This window comes from Anser anser, assembly GCF_964211835.1.
Source record: "Anser anser genome assembly, chromosome: 5".
Taxonomy (NCBI): Eukaryota; Metazoa; Chordata; class Aves; order Anseriformes; family Anatidae; genus Anser; species Anser anser.
This window is the reverse complement of record NC_139725.1, coordinates 43,169,741-43,183,748: the sequence shown is the minus strand read 5'-3', so window position 1 is coordinate 43,183,748 and position 14,008 is coordinate 43,169,741. Positions and strand designations below refer to the sequence as shown.

The window sequence follows — 14,008 nt, the reverse complement described above, 5'->3', positions numbered from 1 at the left end:
GTGCTTCACTAAGCCACTATTGCAACTGATAGAAGCCACCTGGGCCTTAGGGTTCAATCTTGGGTCTAAAAACATCAGCCAATTAAAAAAGTTTGTATAGCCTAAACAAACAGAAATCAAAATACAAAAATAAGCCACACAGAACATAAGCACCCAACAGTGAAACATAAAGACAAATTTTAAATCCTGTCCAATATAACAAGAGCAAATATTTGGAGGGTGTGAATTAATAACCAAAATTATAACCAAAACAAACAAATGATATGACTTTATTCAAATTGAGCATTTCCATGGCTCTGTGCCAAAATTCAAGACGGCAACTATGTCTCTGCTCATATGGTCTAAGATTTTTCTCTGCTGTTGGTTGCCATGTGATGACAGCAGAGAATATTGGCTGTTACTGGACTAGGACAGACTGAAATGGCTGAGAAAACAAGTTTGAGACTTTATGTTCAAATTTGGACCTTGGGAAAAAACAATACAGATAGTTGGAGGACCTCTGTCTTATAGAAAGATCTCACGGTTAGTGATCAGGAAGAGGTGGGAGGAAAGACTCCAAGGCTCAGCAGTAGAAGCTCTCAGAGGCAATCATTCACCTCAGCCTACAGCTGTATCACCAGCTTCTGCAGATGTTCAGGTACTCTCCTCAGTGGCTTGTCCTCTCAGCAAGGACTCCATCACCCTCCCCTGGGTGTTATGGGTGCATGGTGGTCTGAAGTCGCTGCTGTTTTTTTCTTTGCCCCGTACTTGAAGCAACACCCTGGATTCCTCACCTGATGTTCAGTGTTAGTCCTTCTCTGCAAGCAGAGGCTGGAAAAAAAACACAAAGCAAAGCTTTTGAGTAATCACAGGACTGTTTTATTTAAAACACTGGTGAACTGCTCTGCAAATCTCAGCCACCACCAGAAATCTGGATCTCGCCACCGTACACCCTTTCTCTGCACTACAAGATGAGATCACAGTATGATAAACCTAACTTAATAAGCTACTGTCCGAAAAAGTGCTCTTGGTATTCCTCTCAACACTTTCTTTGCACTTCCCTAATCTAGCTCATCTCTTCATATACTCCTCCAGTAACTCTGAATTCCTCTCCCATACCAGCATGCTTTGCCTTTTTCTTTCTGCGTCTTTTATTCATTTGCTTGCAAGGAAATCTACTCCCCCACTCCAAAAGATGCTGAGTGCCTTGGTGCAGAAGAGATGGGGATGTGAAAAAGCTGATCTTTAAAAGAAACAAGATGGGGATAAGACAGATTTTCTTCTCATTATTAGCGAGACATACTGCATATAGAGACACAGAGAGAGACATACTGCAACTTTTTCCTTCTTAGGCATGTTATGGGAAAAAGTTAATGTCATTGTCACTTCTTTTATGTAAAAAAAACTTAGATATTCCCTTAAAAGAAAAATTCAAAACACTTAGAAATGTACCAAGTTTATTTTGGACAGTTTGCATTGTCCTGTGTATTTAGCACATCAGCTTGCTCCTAAATACGAGTGACAGTTGTTGAGAGCTGAGTTTATTAAAAATATTGCTATATTTTTAAAAATACACTCTCCTTGAAATCCCAGTATAGAGCCAAACACCACACAGTACAGAGGATCTGGAAAGATGTTTAGAAAGCAGTATTGCCAGCTATGTCACTGCACAGAAAGTTTGGAACCTGAATTAGGAACCAAACTGTCAAATATGTGTACGAAGATAGGATACCAGAGCAGAACACCGTCCCTTGGCAATATGCTGGTATTAAGAAAACAAAGGCACATGAGAGAAGCAGCCAACTTCAACCTCATCTTCCTGTTTTGAAGTGGCTTTTGAGCCTTCCTTGTCTTACAGAAATGCACGGTACAGTTTGTCTTCTCTCACAAACTGAATTAAAATCACCTAATGTGAGTTCTTCTTGTGTGGTTACCCTCAGGACACAGCACAGAGAGGGGCATTCCCATGTCTACATGTAAATAGGTGCATTCTTACCATGAGTCCAACTCATGGCCATTGCTATGATTTAATTATTTCATAAATCTTAACGTAAATAACCCTATGAAGTTCTATCATTTCAAAGCTACTTGTGAGCACTCTACTTCCTTTTAAGTTCTGGTTGAGTAGGGAAAAAACTCAGATTATTACTGACAGCAGCCAACATGAAGTGTTGATTCCCTCTTGTGATGAGCGTCATTGCAGTGAATCACCGCATAAAACAGAATGAATTTCCTTTATCCCTTGCCTGCCAGAAGGTGTTAAAACAAAGTATCTGTCTGTATGTCTGTCCACATGTTTACATACTGTTATGTCATCCATGACTACATCTCAAAAACATTAACACTTTGGTACTTTGAACAGCCACATAGGGACAAAAAGTATTATCTCCACTTTCTGGATAAGACTGAGTCACAAGGAAATCACAGGAGTTGTTTAAATGTGATGATATGCGTACGCTATAATCCAGTGCCATATAGACTTTCTCAGCACAGGTTTACACAGTTTTGGACAGATACCAGCACCTCATCTACTCTGCTTCCAAACTGCAGGAATAAGAGCAGAATAGTGGGTTAGTCTGACAGCACCTGGTCAGGGACCTGTGCTAGGATTTATTTAGTGCTAGTATGAACTGTTTCATCATACCCATAGCAAGTCTATAGCAGAACTGAGAAGCATGTCCAAATCTCTTGAATCCAGCGTTGAAAACAGGAACTTCCTCTCTTCCTGAAAAGCTCTGATAATCCTAGAAACTCAGATCTTTTATCCCAGAGCAGAGGGAATTTCTAATCCCAGAGTGATGCCCAGCATTCTCTTGATAATATATAGTACAACTAAGAAAGGCAATAAATAGATGGGGTTTATTTATATCCTTGGGTGACTGACACTAGCAAGCCAGGACAGCTGACAACTGAAGACCAGCCTTCCCTCCCCCTTTTACTTATGGGCACAATTTCAAGTTGGCTTGCTGGACCGGGCAGACAAAGGAGAGCAGCAGTTCCCAGTCACGAAAAAGTACTGGGGGGACACACACAAACAGCACACACACAGCTGTATTCATTACAGTGAAGTCTCTCTGTATTAAAAGAGCATTGAACAGCCTCATTAATAAATGGACACGTGGTGGGGGAAGCCAGCATGAGGCTCCCTCCTCCTCGTGTTACAGAGAAGAGGCTGGGTGGGCTCCTTACCCCGACTGCTAACAGCATTCTGTATTTGACAGGCCTCATTCTGCTTTCTCTTACTCGGTTTCCTACTCCCTGGTTTGTTGTGGCTCTCTGTTCTCTGGCTCTTCCACACATTTCATTTCATAACTTCAGACACTGCTTTTACTCTATTCACACACAGTTTGGCTTCTATTTTTAGTCTCAATAAGGTAATGCCAGATTAAAACAAAATCCAATTTGGATGGGCAAAGTCATCCTCTCTATAGGTAGCTTAATGCCAAAGGGCCAGATGTGAGACAGACATAGCCAAGATATTATATAACCTCTCCCCAGCCTTTGCACACCTGATCTTGAATGACATTTCCAACACAGCAAGGAAATACAGGCAGTTCGCCATCACCTCACTACTGAGAACAAGCAAAGCTCAGCCTCCAGTCAGGCAAAAATGCCAGCTGCCTGAAGTCATTACTTATCCTGCTTAGGAGTTTTCTCTGAGTCTGTCAGAAGTGAAAGCTCCTAAAATCCAAGCTGAGCTCTAGTTCTCAAAAAGGAAAGCCAATTTCTAGAGGCTCTCCTTTCCTTTTTCTCCTGCTTTCCCAGTGTTCCTGAAACTTGGAATGGCCTTTCCATGAGGTTGTGGCATGAGACCAGTAGCAACAGGAAAAAGACTTTCTTTCATAAAAGAACAGCAAAAGGTTGACTAAAGGTGTGAGAGATGGGCTGTTGTCACGAGTTAAGCACTAAATGTAATTTCTGATCATTAGAAGTGAACACAGACCCTCAGCTCTAGCTGAGAGGCAATGGCTGAGTTGGCAAGATTCTTGTTAACACCTGAGAAGAGCTGAAAATGCTGCTTTCGGCAGGGCTTTATACTCTGCTGAGATTCAATGAGACTGCCACAGTTTTCTGATATCTGGATAAACTCAAACATAGTCATGCCCTGTTTAAAATTTTAGGTGTACACCTTTATGGTGCATCTATTCTGTAGGTATTTGTTAGACGTATCAATATATGCTTATTGCTAGTCATAAGGGAATGGCTCCCCACTTCTTCAAAGAATACCAAGAAATAGCTTAAGGAGAAGGTCTTTCTTTACCTCTCTCCTTTCCCTTCTGGTAAATACAGGCTTATCTGCCATTATCTGATATGGGATAATTGCAACAACTATACTAGGGAGAAAAATTATCTTTTCCCCTATTCCATCTTTTTATCCCATCTTTTTTATTGTCGTATCTCCTAAAAGGGAGACACAACAATAGGATTCACCTCATTTTTCTTCTCTCTTTTGCCCAAAGAAGCTGTGGATGCCCCAATGCCTGGGGGTGTTCAAGGCCAGATTGGATGGGGCTTTGGGCAACCTGGTCTAGTGGGAGGTGTCCCTGCCCACGGCAGGGGGGTTGGGATTAGATGCTCTTTAAGGTCCCTTGAAAACTATTCTATGATTCTCTGATCCTATGGTATTTTACCTCAAGCTCCACTGCTTTTCAAAATGTGCTACAACAAACTGATTATGCTTCTCAGTAAGCCTTTCTCTGAGTGAAGATGGGACTACAGAGAGGACAGAGAAAGATGTTGACAGAACGTTATTGCTGCTGTTGCCAATGGCTGTATAAGGGGTGAAAAGCAGCACTGCAAGTTTGATGGAAGGTGCTGGATATCAGACCAACGATCCCTTTCAGTAACCCACTGAGAGCTTCTCAGCCAGACAGGTGGTTCTGGAAGGATTTATGTGGAAAACTTTGTTATTCTATTCCTGGATGAGGATAAGCAATGAGATAACACCTACCAAAAGTTGCTCTTTTGTGTCACAAGATATCTTTTGCCTGAGTAGCCAAAGTAGTCTGAGGTAGAGGTTATTCGAGGTGCCCATTTGAAGGTCACCTTTCAAAGTCAAGACCACTTGTGCAGTCAGTCACAGCAACAAGAGAGAACCAGGAGGGTGGCAAACGAAGACTGGAATGAACAGGATTAGTGGGAGGGTGGAGGCGTACCAGCAATGCTCTGTGCAGAAACCTGAGTGACTTCTCCCAGCTGCTCCTGAGGAAGGATTTGGACAGTGTGGTGAGACCAGCTGAAATCGTAGCCAAGGTTCCTCTCGGGAATGTGGTATCAACACAAAAATAAATACATTGGTGCTCAACAATCTACTGTCTCCCCATGCTACAGGGGAGCCTGGCAGAATCTGAGGAAGCCTGGACAAGACTGGGCAGCTGGGAATTCCACCCTAGTGCAGCAAATGGCTGGGTGTCTGACACAGGCCATGCACGGTGGCAACAGTACACATCCCATTCCATCCCATCGCCACCCTTTGTACTACAGGAGAGTAGAGAGACAATGACTGATAAACGAATCTTCAATTTCCAGGCATTTTCTTTGTGGAGATCTGGCAAACAATAAAAAATGATTGTACATAATCATTTTAAGTGCCTGTTGCGTTTAGCTGACTTTTTTTTTTCTTTTATTGGTGCAGAACAATTTTGAAGCTTGCACATTTTCATGCCTGCTAAAACGCCTTTTTTTTTTTTTTCCCACAAGCTTATACAAAGAGTCTGCATTTCAAGAATGATGTTAATTCAGGCAGTGGATAGCCAACAGCCAGTTACAGCTTAGCACCTCCAGCATCAACTCTAATTTCAGGTCTCCAATGACAATACGTACATGACCTTCTAATGAAGAACCATACAACAATCCTAGATACAAAAAAAATCTTTAGAAATGCACAGTCTACCTGTATATTTCCTATAAAAAGAAAAATTCTGGAGTTGTGGAAGACGCAAAGAAGAGCAAGTAAAAAAGTGCTCTTTAGTATCACTGTGGCAAGCAGGCTCCATTCATTGCTCTACACCTGACCACACTGCTTGCACATTCATCTTACCTGGATAACATTCAGATACCAGTCTCCACCTTAATCTGAAGAAGGAAATCACTAGAAAACTAAGAACAGCAGCCTGCCTTCTACGTGGATGAAGTCCAGAACAACTTACCAATCCCCTTGTTCTTCCACAAATCTCTTGGCAGTGCAGGATCCAGTTCTAAACCCTTACAGATGATGATGATGTGCTATTTCAAAGAGTTGCATCCCTTCAGTTGGAAACTGAAGTTGGCATTTATGCACATATGGGGACCAGGTGAATGTCCAAAGGAAACAGTCAATTGTACATCATCCTGCACCTAAGCTCAGATACAGACCTAGGAACCACAGTGAGCAAAATCAACTGCAAAACACAAGAAGTTTTCTTACTAGCTTCAGTTTAGATTCTGACATTCACCTTCTCTATTAAGTATTCTCAGAGAACTCAAACACATAAAAATCAGCTTGTGACTCATGCTGCTTTAAGCCACACTAGGTATAGATCTGAGACTTTACATGAACTGGCAGTCTTCTCTGCTGTCAAACATGGATAGCATATTATATTATTAACTTTCTCCCCTAATCAGTAGCTCTAATACTTTTTTCTTCTCCCACTCACTGAGCGCAGTGTAAGAGCCATGCAGACACTAGTAATATAAACATTAGCACAATAAAACTGCATCACTGTTAGTCACTGTTAATCAGCCTGAGAATGAAAAGGTGAATGTTCTGTCAAGGCTGAAGCCAGGTATCAGCCTTGCCCAGTTTTAACCATGATTCGTACTTGTTTGCAATTACATATGTAAGTTATTAGCATATTATTTATATTTTTGCCATAGCAAACCAGAACCCCATAAGCATTCTGTGTTCAGAAGCTTTTAAAATGCAAAGAAACACATAAATAAATATTTCATGAACACTCAAGAAGCTGGCAGCAAAGGAAAGAGAGAAACACAACAGAAGAGAGATTTCACTCATAGTTGCTGTTACCTTTATAAATCAAATCAGTTGGGGTCATTACCTTGTAGATCCACACCCCAATTGCACTGTTTAGGAGTTAACTATATAGTTAACGATATAGTTAACTGTATAGGAGTTAACTATACTTTCAAATCATTTCTGTGTCCAGGCTCTTGCATACAGGAGTCCAGCTTAGGTACAGAGAAACTGCCTGGAACTGTGCTGTTATTTTTCGAAAAGTAAATTTTTATTTTATCCTCTATTGTCCCTAAAACCTATTTTGTGTTAGCATTTACAAAAAGGATGAATAATAAATATATTAAGTATATAACCACATGGTCTTTAAAGTTGCTACAGAACTTCCTGGATGTTTCTTGCCAGCTGTTCAAAAGCTAAATTCTAGTGGAAAAAATACACCTTTTTTTATCTAGAATTTCACTTATCTAGAAATTCACTTTCACTATGCCTCTATAGAGCAGTAGAAAATAAAAGAGCAAAACACCTCCATACAGCCTTGCATTGTTAACATACACAATAAAAAATGACCAACCCATAGGTTCCTTCCTTCATCATCTGAGCTAGCCATATCAAATACATCCTCATAAAGACATCCTGGACCCGAACAACCCACCACACTACTTAGTTTAGCCTTCTGTTACGCAGTGAACTATATTCTGAAGAAGACTTGAAAAAGAGAATTGATTTCTTAGTTTAAAATCACCCTATTGCACTAATACTAATTGAACTGTAAAGTTCCATGAAGCAGAAAGCAATCAGCATGATGCTGAGAGACCCTCAAAGTAATGCAGGATAGAAAGAACAAACAACAATGCGATCAGGGCTGTAAATACAGCTTTGTTTTCAGAATGACTGACAACCCAGTACACTAGGCAACTGGGTGTTCAATTTCAGTGAAAATCAGGTCAGAAGCATTTTGAATGTTCCCTAGTAGTAGTAATTCTTGGTATTTCTTTAGCAGAATAAATCCCCATAAACTTTCAGTAATGTTGATAGGAAACTGTTCAGACACTATAAATAACCCCAAACGATAGCTTGCAGCTTTTGATATTTAGACCTTCCCCTCTAGATCTAAATATCAACTCCCCTCTAGTAGATAGATACTCAAGAGAACCTCTGCCTTCTCTCTTATTACCCCAGTGGCATACAGCTCACAAAGAACTTGTTTGTCCATGAAATGAGGATGAGGCCATGGGGATGAGAGGCTGGGCCACTTTTCTTGTAACGGTGCTTTTTTTCAGAATCCTTAGCTGCTTTGCAGAAACGCTGACTTTTATTCTTCCTCTTATTTCACCTCAGGAAATCTGTACTTAAGAGCTTGAGCCCACTGCACAACACTATCTACTATTCTCCTACAGCTGCAGTACTAACCACCAGGGAACTGTTCTCTGAACAATTTGGTTAAAAGTCTCCGTACTACCTGACTCACTGTTCCTTTAAGCATCATCCTCACTTTCGGTTAGCTCATTTGTGACATCTTTATGCTTCTTCTCTGCAAAGCCTCAATATTTGCTATTCCTCGGACAGGCTATTAGAGTAGATGGAAAGAAGAATGGACTAAGAGCCTGAAGGGCATCTGCCAAAGTCAGACAACGGCCCAGTTCAATAGCAGACAAGCCTATGGTACTCAAATGACTTCCTCAGTCTCCCAGGATGTTTTCTTCACAGAAGCTGTCTGATACAATAGTAAGAAATGGTTGTGCCATCTCTGCAACTAATCATCCCGCAGACCTTTATTCAAATAAGGCCTATTCAAACTTCTCAAACATTTTGAGCATTCATGTGCATGTTTATATGGAGGTTCTGCCCAATTCTTCTTCTATCTCCACAACTTTTCACAGCCTGCTATCTTTGAATGTTTGCAGTTTATTCTGTAATCTACTTTATGACTTGCGCCTCCAATTCCTCTAGTTGGTATCTAGGATACCAAATACATGCAGAACAGTAACCCCAAGTAAGCTGTTGATGAGGGAAATCAGGGCCCTAGTGTAAGCAATCGATGAAAAGAGTGAAGAAGAAAAACAGCTGTTCCTGCAGGAAGGACCAAAGTAGTCTCTGAGACTCACAGACTGGGCACAACAGCCTCTGACGCATACCAGTGGCTTGGTGCAAAGCTGAAGAAAATATCATTCCCCCAGTTTCCAAGAACAAACATTTTGCTCTACTTACTTCATTTGCAGCAAAATTTAGCCCTGTTCTTGGAGCTATATACCTTTTCTAGGGACAAGCTTTGAGTAGCCTGACTAGATCCTGGTTCTGCTAGCCTACCCCTAAATTTACAGGGTGACAACTATGAAGTGCTCTTAAAATTGTTAAAACGAGGGCAGAATTCAGCACACAAATGCCTTCACATAAGTCCACTTAGCAAACCAGTTTGGTCATATACTGAGAACTATGCTTTTACATTTACTTGTAAATTTGTGTGCAACCTTGCTTTATATACCGTACGAAAAACTCAACTTGAATGATGCAGTAAACCAGAACTTTTGTCTCAACTGCACATATACTACAATGTTGACAAAACTGTATTTTGATTATTCCATTATATTGCATTCCTACGCTGTCGTGTTCCAATGTGCTGTAGGGTCTTTTTTATTGACTCTCGCTATTCATCCTATAAAATCTCTGGTAGGATAGCTGAAGTTTTTGGCAGGTGGTAAAGCGTGGGAGGCAGTTTGGAATTGTACAATAAGTGCATTAGCTGAATGTTTGTGCTAGAGGATCAGCAATAAAATCACTGACATTAATACTGGAAATGTCATCTTGAAGTTTCAGAGCTAAATATTCACAAGATGAATTAGGCAGTTCACCCCTGTGCTAACTTTTGTTTCAGCTTGTGAAAACATACAGAACACTGCTTCAGTGATACTCAAGTCACGTTTTCAAGGTTTTCACAGCAAAACTAAAGGTCAGAAACATAATTCTTTCAAGGCGCTCTAGATGATAATTTGCCCATATATTCCATTACAGCATCATCATAGATTACTGCAGGCCATGGGCAACATGGGTTTATCACAACTACACTCTACTGCAAATATGCCTGCGTCAATGAAAAATGGATCGGGTCCTCTTTTACTAAGATCCTCACTGAACAGATTAATCACTAGGGAGGGACGAAGATTTGATTCTATAGGCCTCAGTGATTTTTCTTTGGGAGGTTTCACCTCTACTGACTGACTTCACTATGTAGCTGATTCACAAGTCTCAACTATGTCTTCCTGAACTAAGGCACTTCTCTGCAAGACTGAAGAAAAATGTAAAGAATGTCCTGGCCCTTTATTACAGCCCAAGCTTAAACAACAGAGCATCTTTGAGCCAAAGCCTAAAGCAAACAGGGGCCATTATAGCCAAGTTTTTTCCCAGCCACATTTTTAGGGATCTTCCTCTTCCAACTCTACAAAATTCAGCCTTTGCTCCCTTCTGTTTAGTCTTCTTTGTCCCAGGAGGAATAAATTCCCTACACAGCTGAACCCAGGCTGTTACCTAGGAACCACTATGTGCAGGGTAGACAGCTGTGTTTCTTCCTCTTGCTGAGTTTTTTTTTTTTTTCCCTGCCAGTTCTTGAGAAAGATAAAAGTATCCCAGCATGCCCACCCCCCTTTCCTGGTCTTCAGCACTGGCACTCACCTGTGGAATTTGACCCTGGCTCACAGGATGCAGCACTGTGAAGGCTGTTCTGGAATCCGTTCAGTTGCCTTTCAGTGGAAGTCACCCTAGCAGGTAAAAGCATCAGATTAGAAAGGATGAATGAGAAAGGATATACCAAGGAAGTGTAATGGTCTTGAGCATAAAATTTATCATTCTCCTAGTTCACATAATTTCACTAGGACTGCAGCTATGAACATGATATGAGATAGGCAGTGACAGCAACTGGCTCCAAGAAGGCAGGGGATGACAGACAAACACTCGAGCTGCCAGCAAGACTTCAATGTGCCTAAAGCTTTTGTCCCATGTGCCTTGGAAGATGATTCTGAAGGATAAAGGAGATGGTAAATAATATCAGTCTACGAACGCACAACTCAACTAGTAATGCTGTGGTATACTTTCTCCAATGATTTGAAGCAAAATGATTAAGCAACCTTAAAACAAAAATGAACATGAGAAGGGGGCTAGCCACAACATGCTACTCTCAAAATCTAAGAAAATCTAAGTCCTTGCATCCTGTCTCAACAGAGACAACTAATTTGGGCAAGATTTCTCACTTGTCTCAGAAACTGAGACCCACGGGATGTGTATAGTCTCCAGCAGTGCAGCACAAGTCCTCTAACAGACGCTTTATGCAAATCCTTTTGCATTTAGCTCAGCATTTGAATTACAGCAAAACAATACTCTGTGGAGTACAACCACACTCTCTGTAGCTATTATAAATATTCATTACCAAAATGAGACCATTCTCTCCTACATTAAAAAAAAAAGTGTCTACTCACAAAAGTAGGTCAAGTTGTACAGCTTCAATGACCTTTTCTGTCCTTAAAATCTATACAATCAATCCACCTATTTTTGGTTTATCCTCTCTTCTCTTAAACCTCCTTGCCTTTCCTCCCTGCCCAACTCTGTTCTGATCACTACAGACTTGTGCATGTACACTCCTGTCTCTCTGCCACAGTGCTTCTCCTTCACTCATTCACCTCTGCCATGAAATACAGTTCCTGTGAGCTCTTCCCCAGAAGAACACTGTGATCTCCAATCCCCACGTGATGCCATGATGACTAACAGACCCAGGCACATATGTGCAGTTGCTGTATTTTTTTTCTCCTGAAACATTCTGCCTTCAAATTTTGAAGTCAGTAAGTTGCCAGCAATCCAGGTGCTCCTGGCAGCTGAAAGGCCAGTGAGGGACTCCTGTATTTTATCTTAGCTGGACTTGAGTAAAATAAATCAGAGTCCATATGGGAAGGGAAGGGGAAGCAGATATGACATTTGCAAAGCACAACCCCTTACTTCAATCAGCTGTAATCTGAAATGCTGTTGTCAAATGAGGTGCCTGTTCCTATGTTTATTGCCTCTTGGAGAGAATTTTGGATCTGTACTTATGGTTTCTTTTGCTGCATGGATACTGCATGGTCCATCTGGGGGTGAAGAATCCAGATGGATCTTTATCCTTTTTACATAAACATTCCACGCTCATAATTAGCTGGTCCACTTCACTAATACAGCACAATTGACAGCCAAATCTAGTTCACCCTTCTGTAGGTAGAATGCAAGACTGGCAGTTGAAAATATCAAGGATGTCGGCCAGTACAACAAAAAATCTATCAGGGAACAGTTACCCTTCTATCTTTATGTCTGCTTTACATTTAGAGACTCTATTTCCCTCTCCAGACTTGCCCATCCTCTCTTCTTTCTGCCCACACTGTATACTGATTCTCGTGGTTTCAACTGTCACCTCCACACAGCTCATTCTCAGATCTACCCCACAACCTTGACCCCCCACCATGCTAAGCTCACCCCTCAAGTTCTCTCTTTCCTCAGCTCTCCTGATAGGATCTCCAGTCCCAGAACATATTTACTGCTTAAACTGAATTAATCCCTTTCCACTTTCTTCCTCCTTGGGTTAGCTGAAACCCCATTACCTTTCTAATTTTCCTACTTTTAATGTCTGCGGAGTTTTTGTTTCTACTTCTGCAATGAAATCCCTTGTTACATTCTCAATTTCCTCCTCTTTAAAATGAACAAAACCAGCCTTTTCCCCACTGTCCCCCCCAACTTAAATATCTGCCATTGGCCTTTTCTCTCTCTTATACAGCAAAGCTCTTCTTGAAATTGATACTGACCTTTCTTAATGCAGGCACTAAACCACCTCTAAGCTGCCCACAGCCTAGAGGGTGCTCTTGTTCTAGAGGTGACAAAGAAATATTTTCTTGACGGAATTTTGAACACCTTTTTTAAAAAAAAATAATCTTGGGATATCATGAAATGCATCTAATGTTCCGTGGGGACAGGACTGACACTAACAAATTCACATCACACAAAGCCCAGGTTTGACAAGAGGACAGCAACAGATGTGAAGAGCCAGAGCCAGGAAGGCTTGTTCCCCTGTTGCTCTTGGCCAGGGTATCTCCACATGTGTATCTGCGTGTAAGATCTGAGGCTAGCCAAGGGCTAAGAGCTGCAGGCCCAGTGAGCCCAGCTGTGTCAGGGTGTTAAATCAAGGCACGTCTCTCAGATGCACTGCTTTTGCTGCCAAAAATGTCTAAGGGTCAGGCAGCCTGATTAACCCAGATGCTCAGGAGCTAAAAAAACAAGCATGCCTCAGTACAGCAGTAGCAAAAAAGTAAAAGTGGTCTCAGTAACTGTTACATGTTTGCTCCCCTGATGCGTGTCCTCTTTTTGGTGGGCGCTCAGCTTGTATACATGATCAGCTCACTTGAGACACTTCACACATGCCTGTGAATAAGCACACATAGGCAACACAGGATACAAACCAGAACCACGGTGTTTTACAGAGCTTGCTCTGTGGCCATTCTTCTATTTTTGGCATATTTGCCAAGCTTGGCCAGCCTGTCCTGTAACAGCTGGCTGCTGCCGTATCTGACTGTAGTCAGCACTCCACCCATCTGTGGGATGGAGTTCCTGAGCTCTGGAGAAATGCATCACCTCTACCCTATTTCTGTACTAGTTACAATAGAGCAGAACTTTGCATCTTCTGCTGCTGACACCATGCAAAGCAAATATACAAGAGAAGAACAAGGTAGAAAGACTATGTGCTGTGGTGTTGGGATTTGAAGGAAATACTTGTACTGAAAGGTTTCCCGAGCAGAGTTGTTAGGAATGACATTTACAGAGAAGTTCAGTAAACATGCCATGAAGAAATTATGCTGTGTTGTTTAACAACTCCAATAGTTTTTGATGTTTCAGTCTACTCAGTCTACTGCTGGTAAAGTCAGCAATCTTCTTGGGCTTGCTCTCTTCCAGATAAAATATTGAACTATGTTCCTTTTCTCTACCAGGCATTTTCTTTCTTTGAATACAGTGATCTAACATTGACAGCTGTATTTTTTCTGAGATCTTTCCTTTGACTGTCTGTTTACAGGT

The 14,008-nt window shown here is 41.3% G+C and overlaps 1 protein-coding gene across 5 annotated transcripts in view; it reads right to left on the bottom strand.

Moving 5' to 3' along the window:
* Positions 1 to 245: 245 nt before the first annotated feature.
* Positions 246 to 14,008, bottom strand: part of TTLL5 (tubulin tyrosine ligase like 5) — a 128,528-nt gene continuing 114,765 nt past the window's right edge. For 4 of the 5 annotated variants that reach the window (XM_083839741.1, XM_083839743.1, XM_083839740.1 and 1 more), the window contains 2 exons: positions 10,601 to 10,686; positions 246 to 810 (listed from right to left, as the gene is read on the bottom strand). In XM_083839741.1, coding sequence (XP_083695867.1) covers positions 770 to 810; positions 10,601 to 10,686 — 127 coding nt within the window. In that variant the 3' untranslated portion in view covers positions 246 to 769. Of the gene's footprint in view, positions 811 to 10,600; positions 10,687 to 14,008 lie in introns of those variants that run through there. The other variant, XR_014585487.1, reaches the window with a different exon arrangement.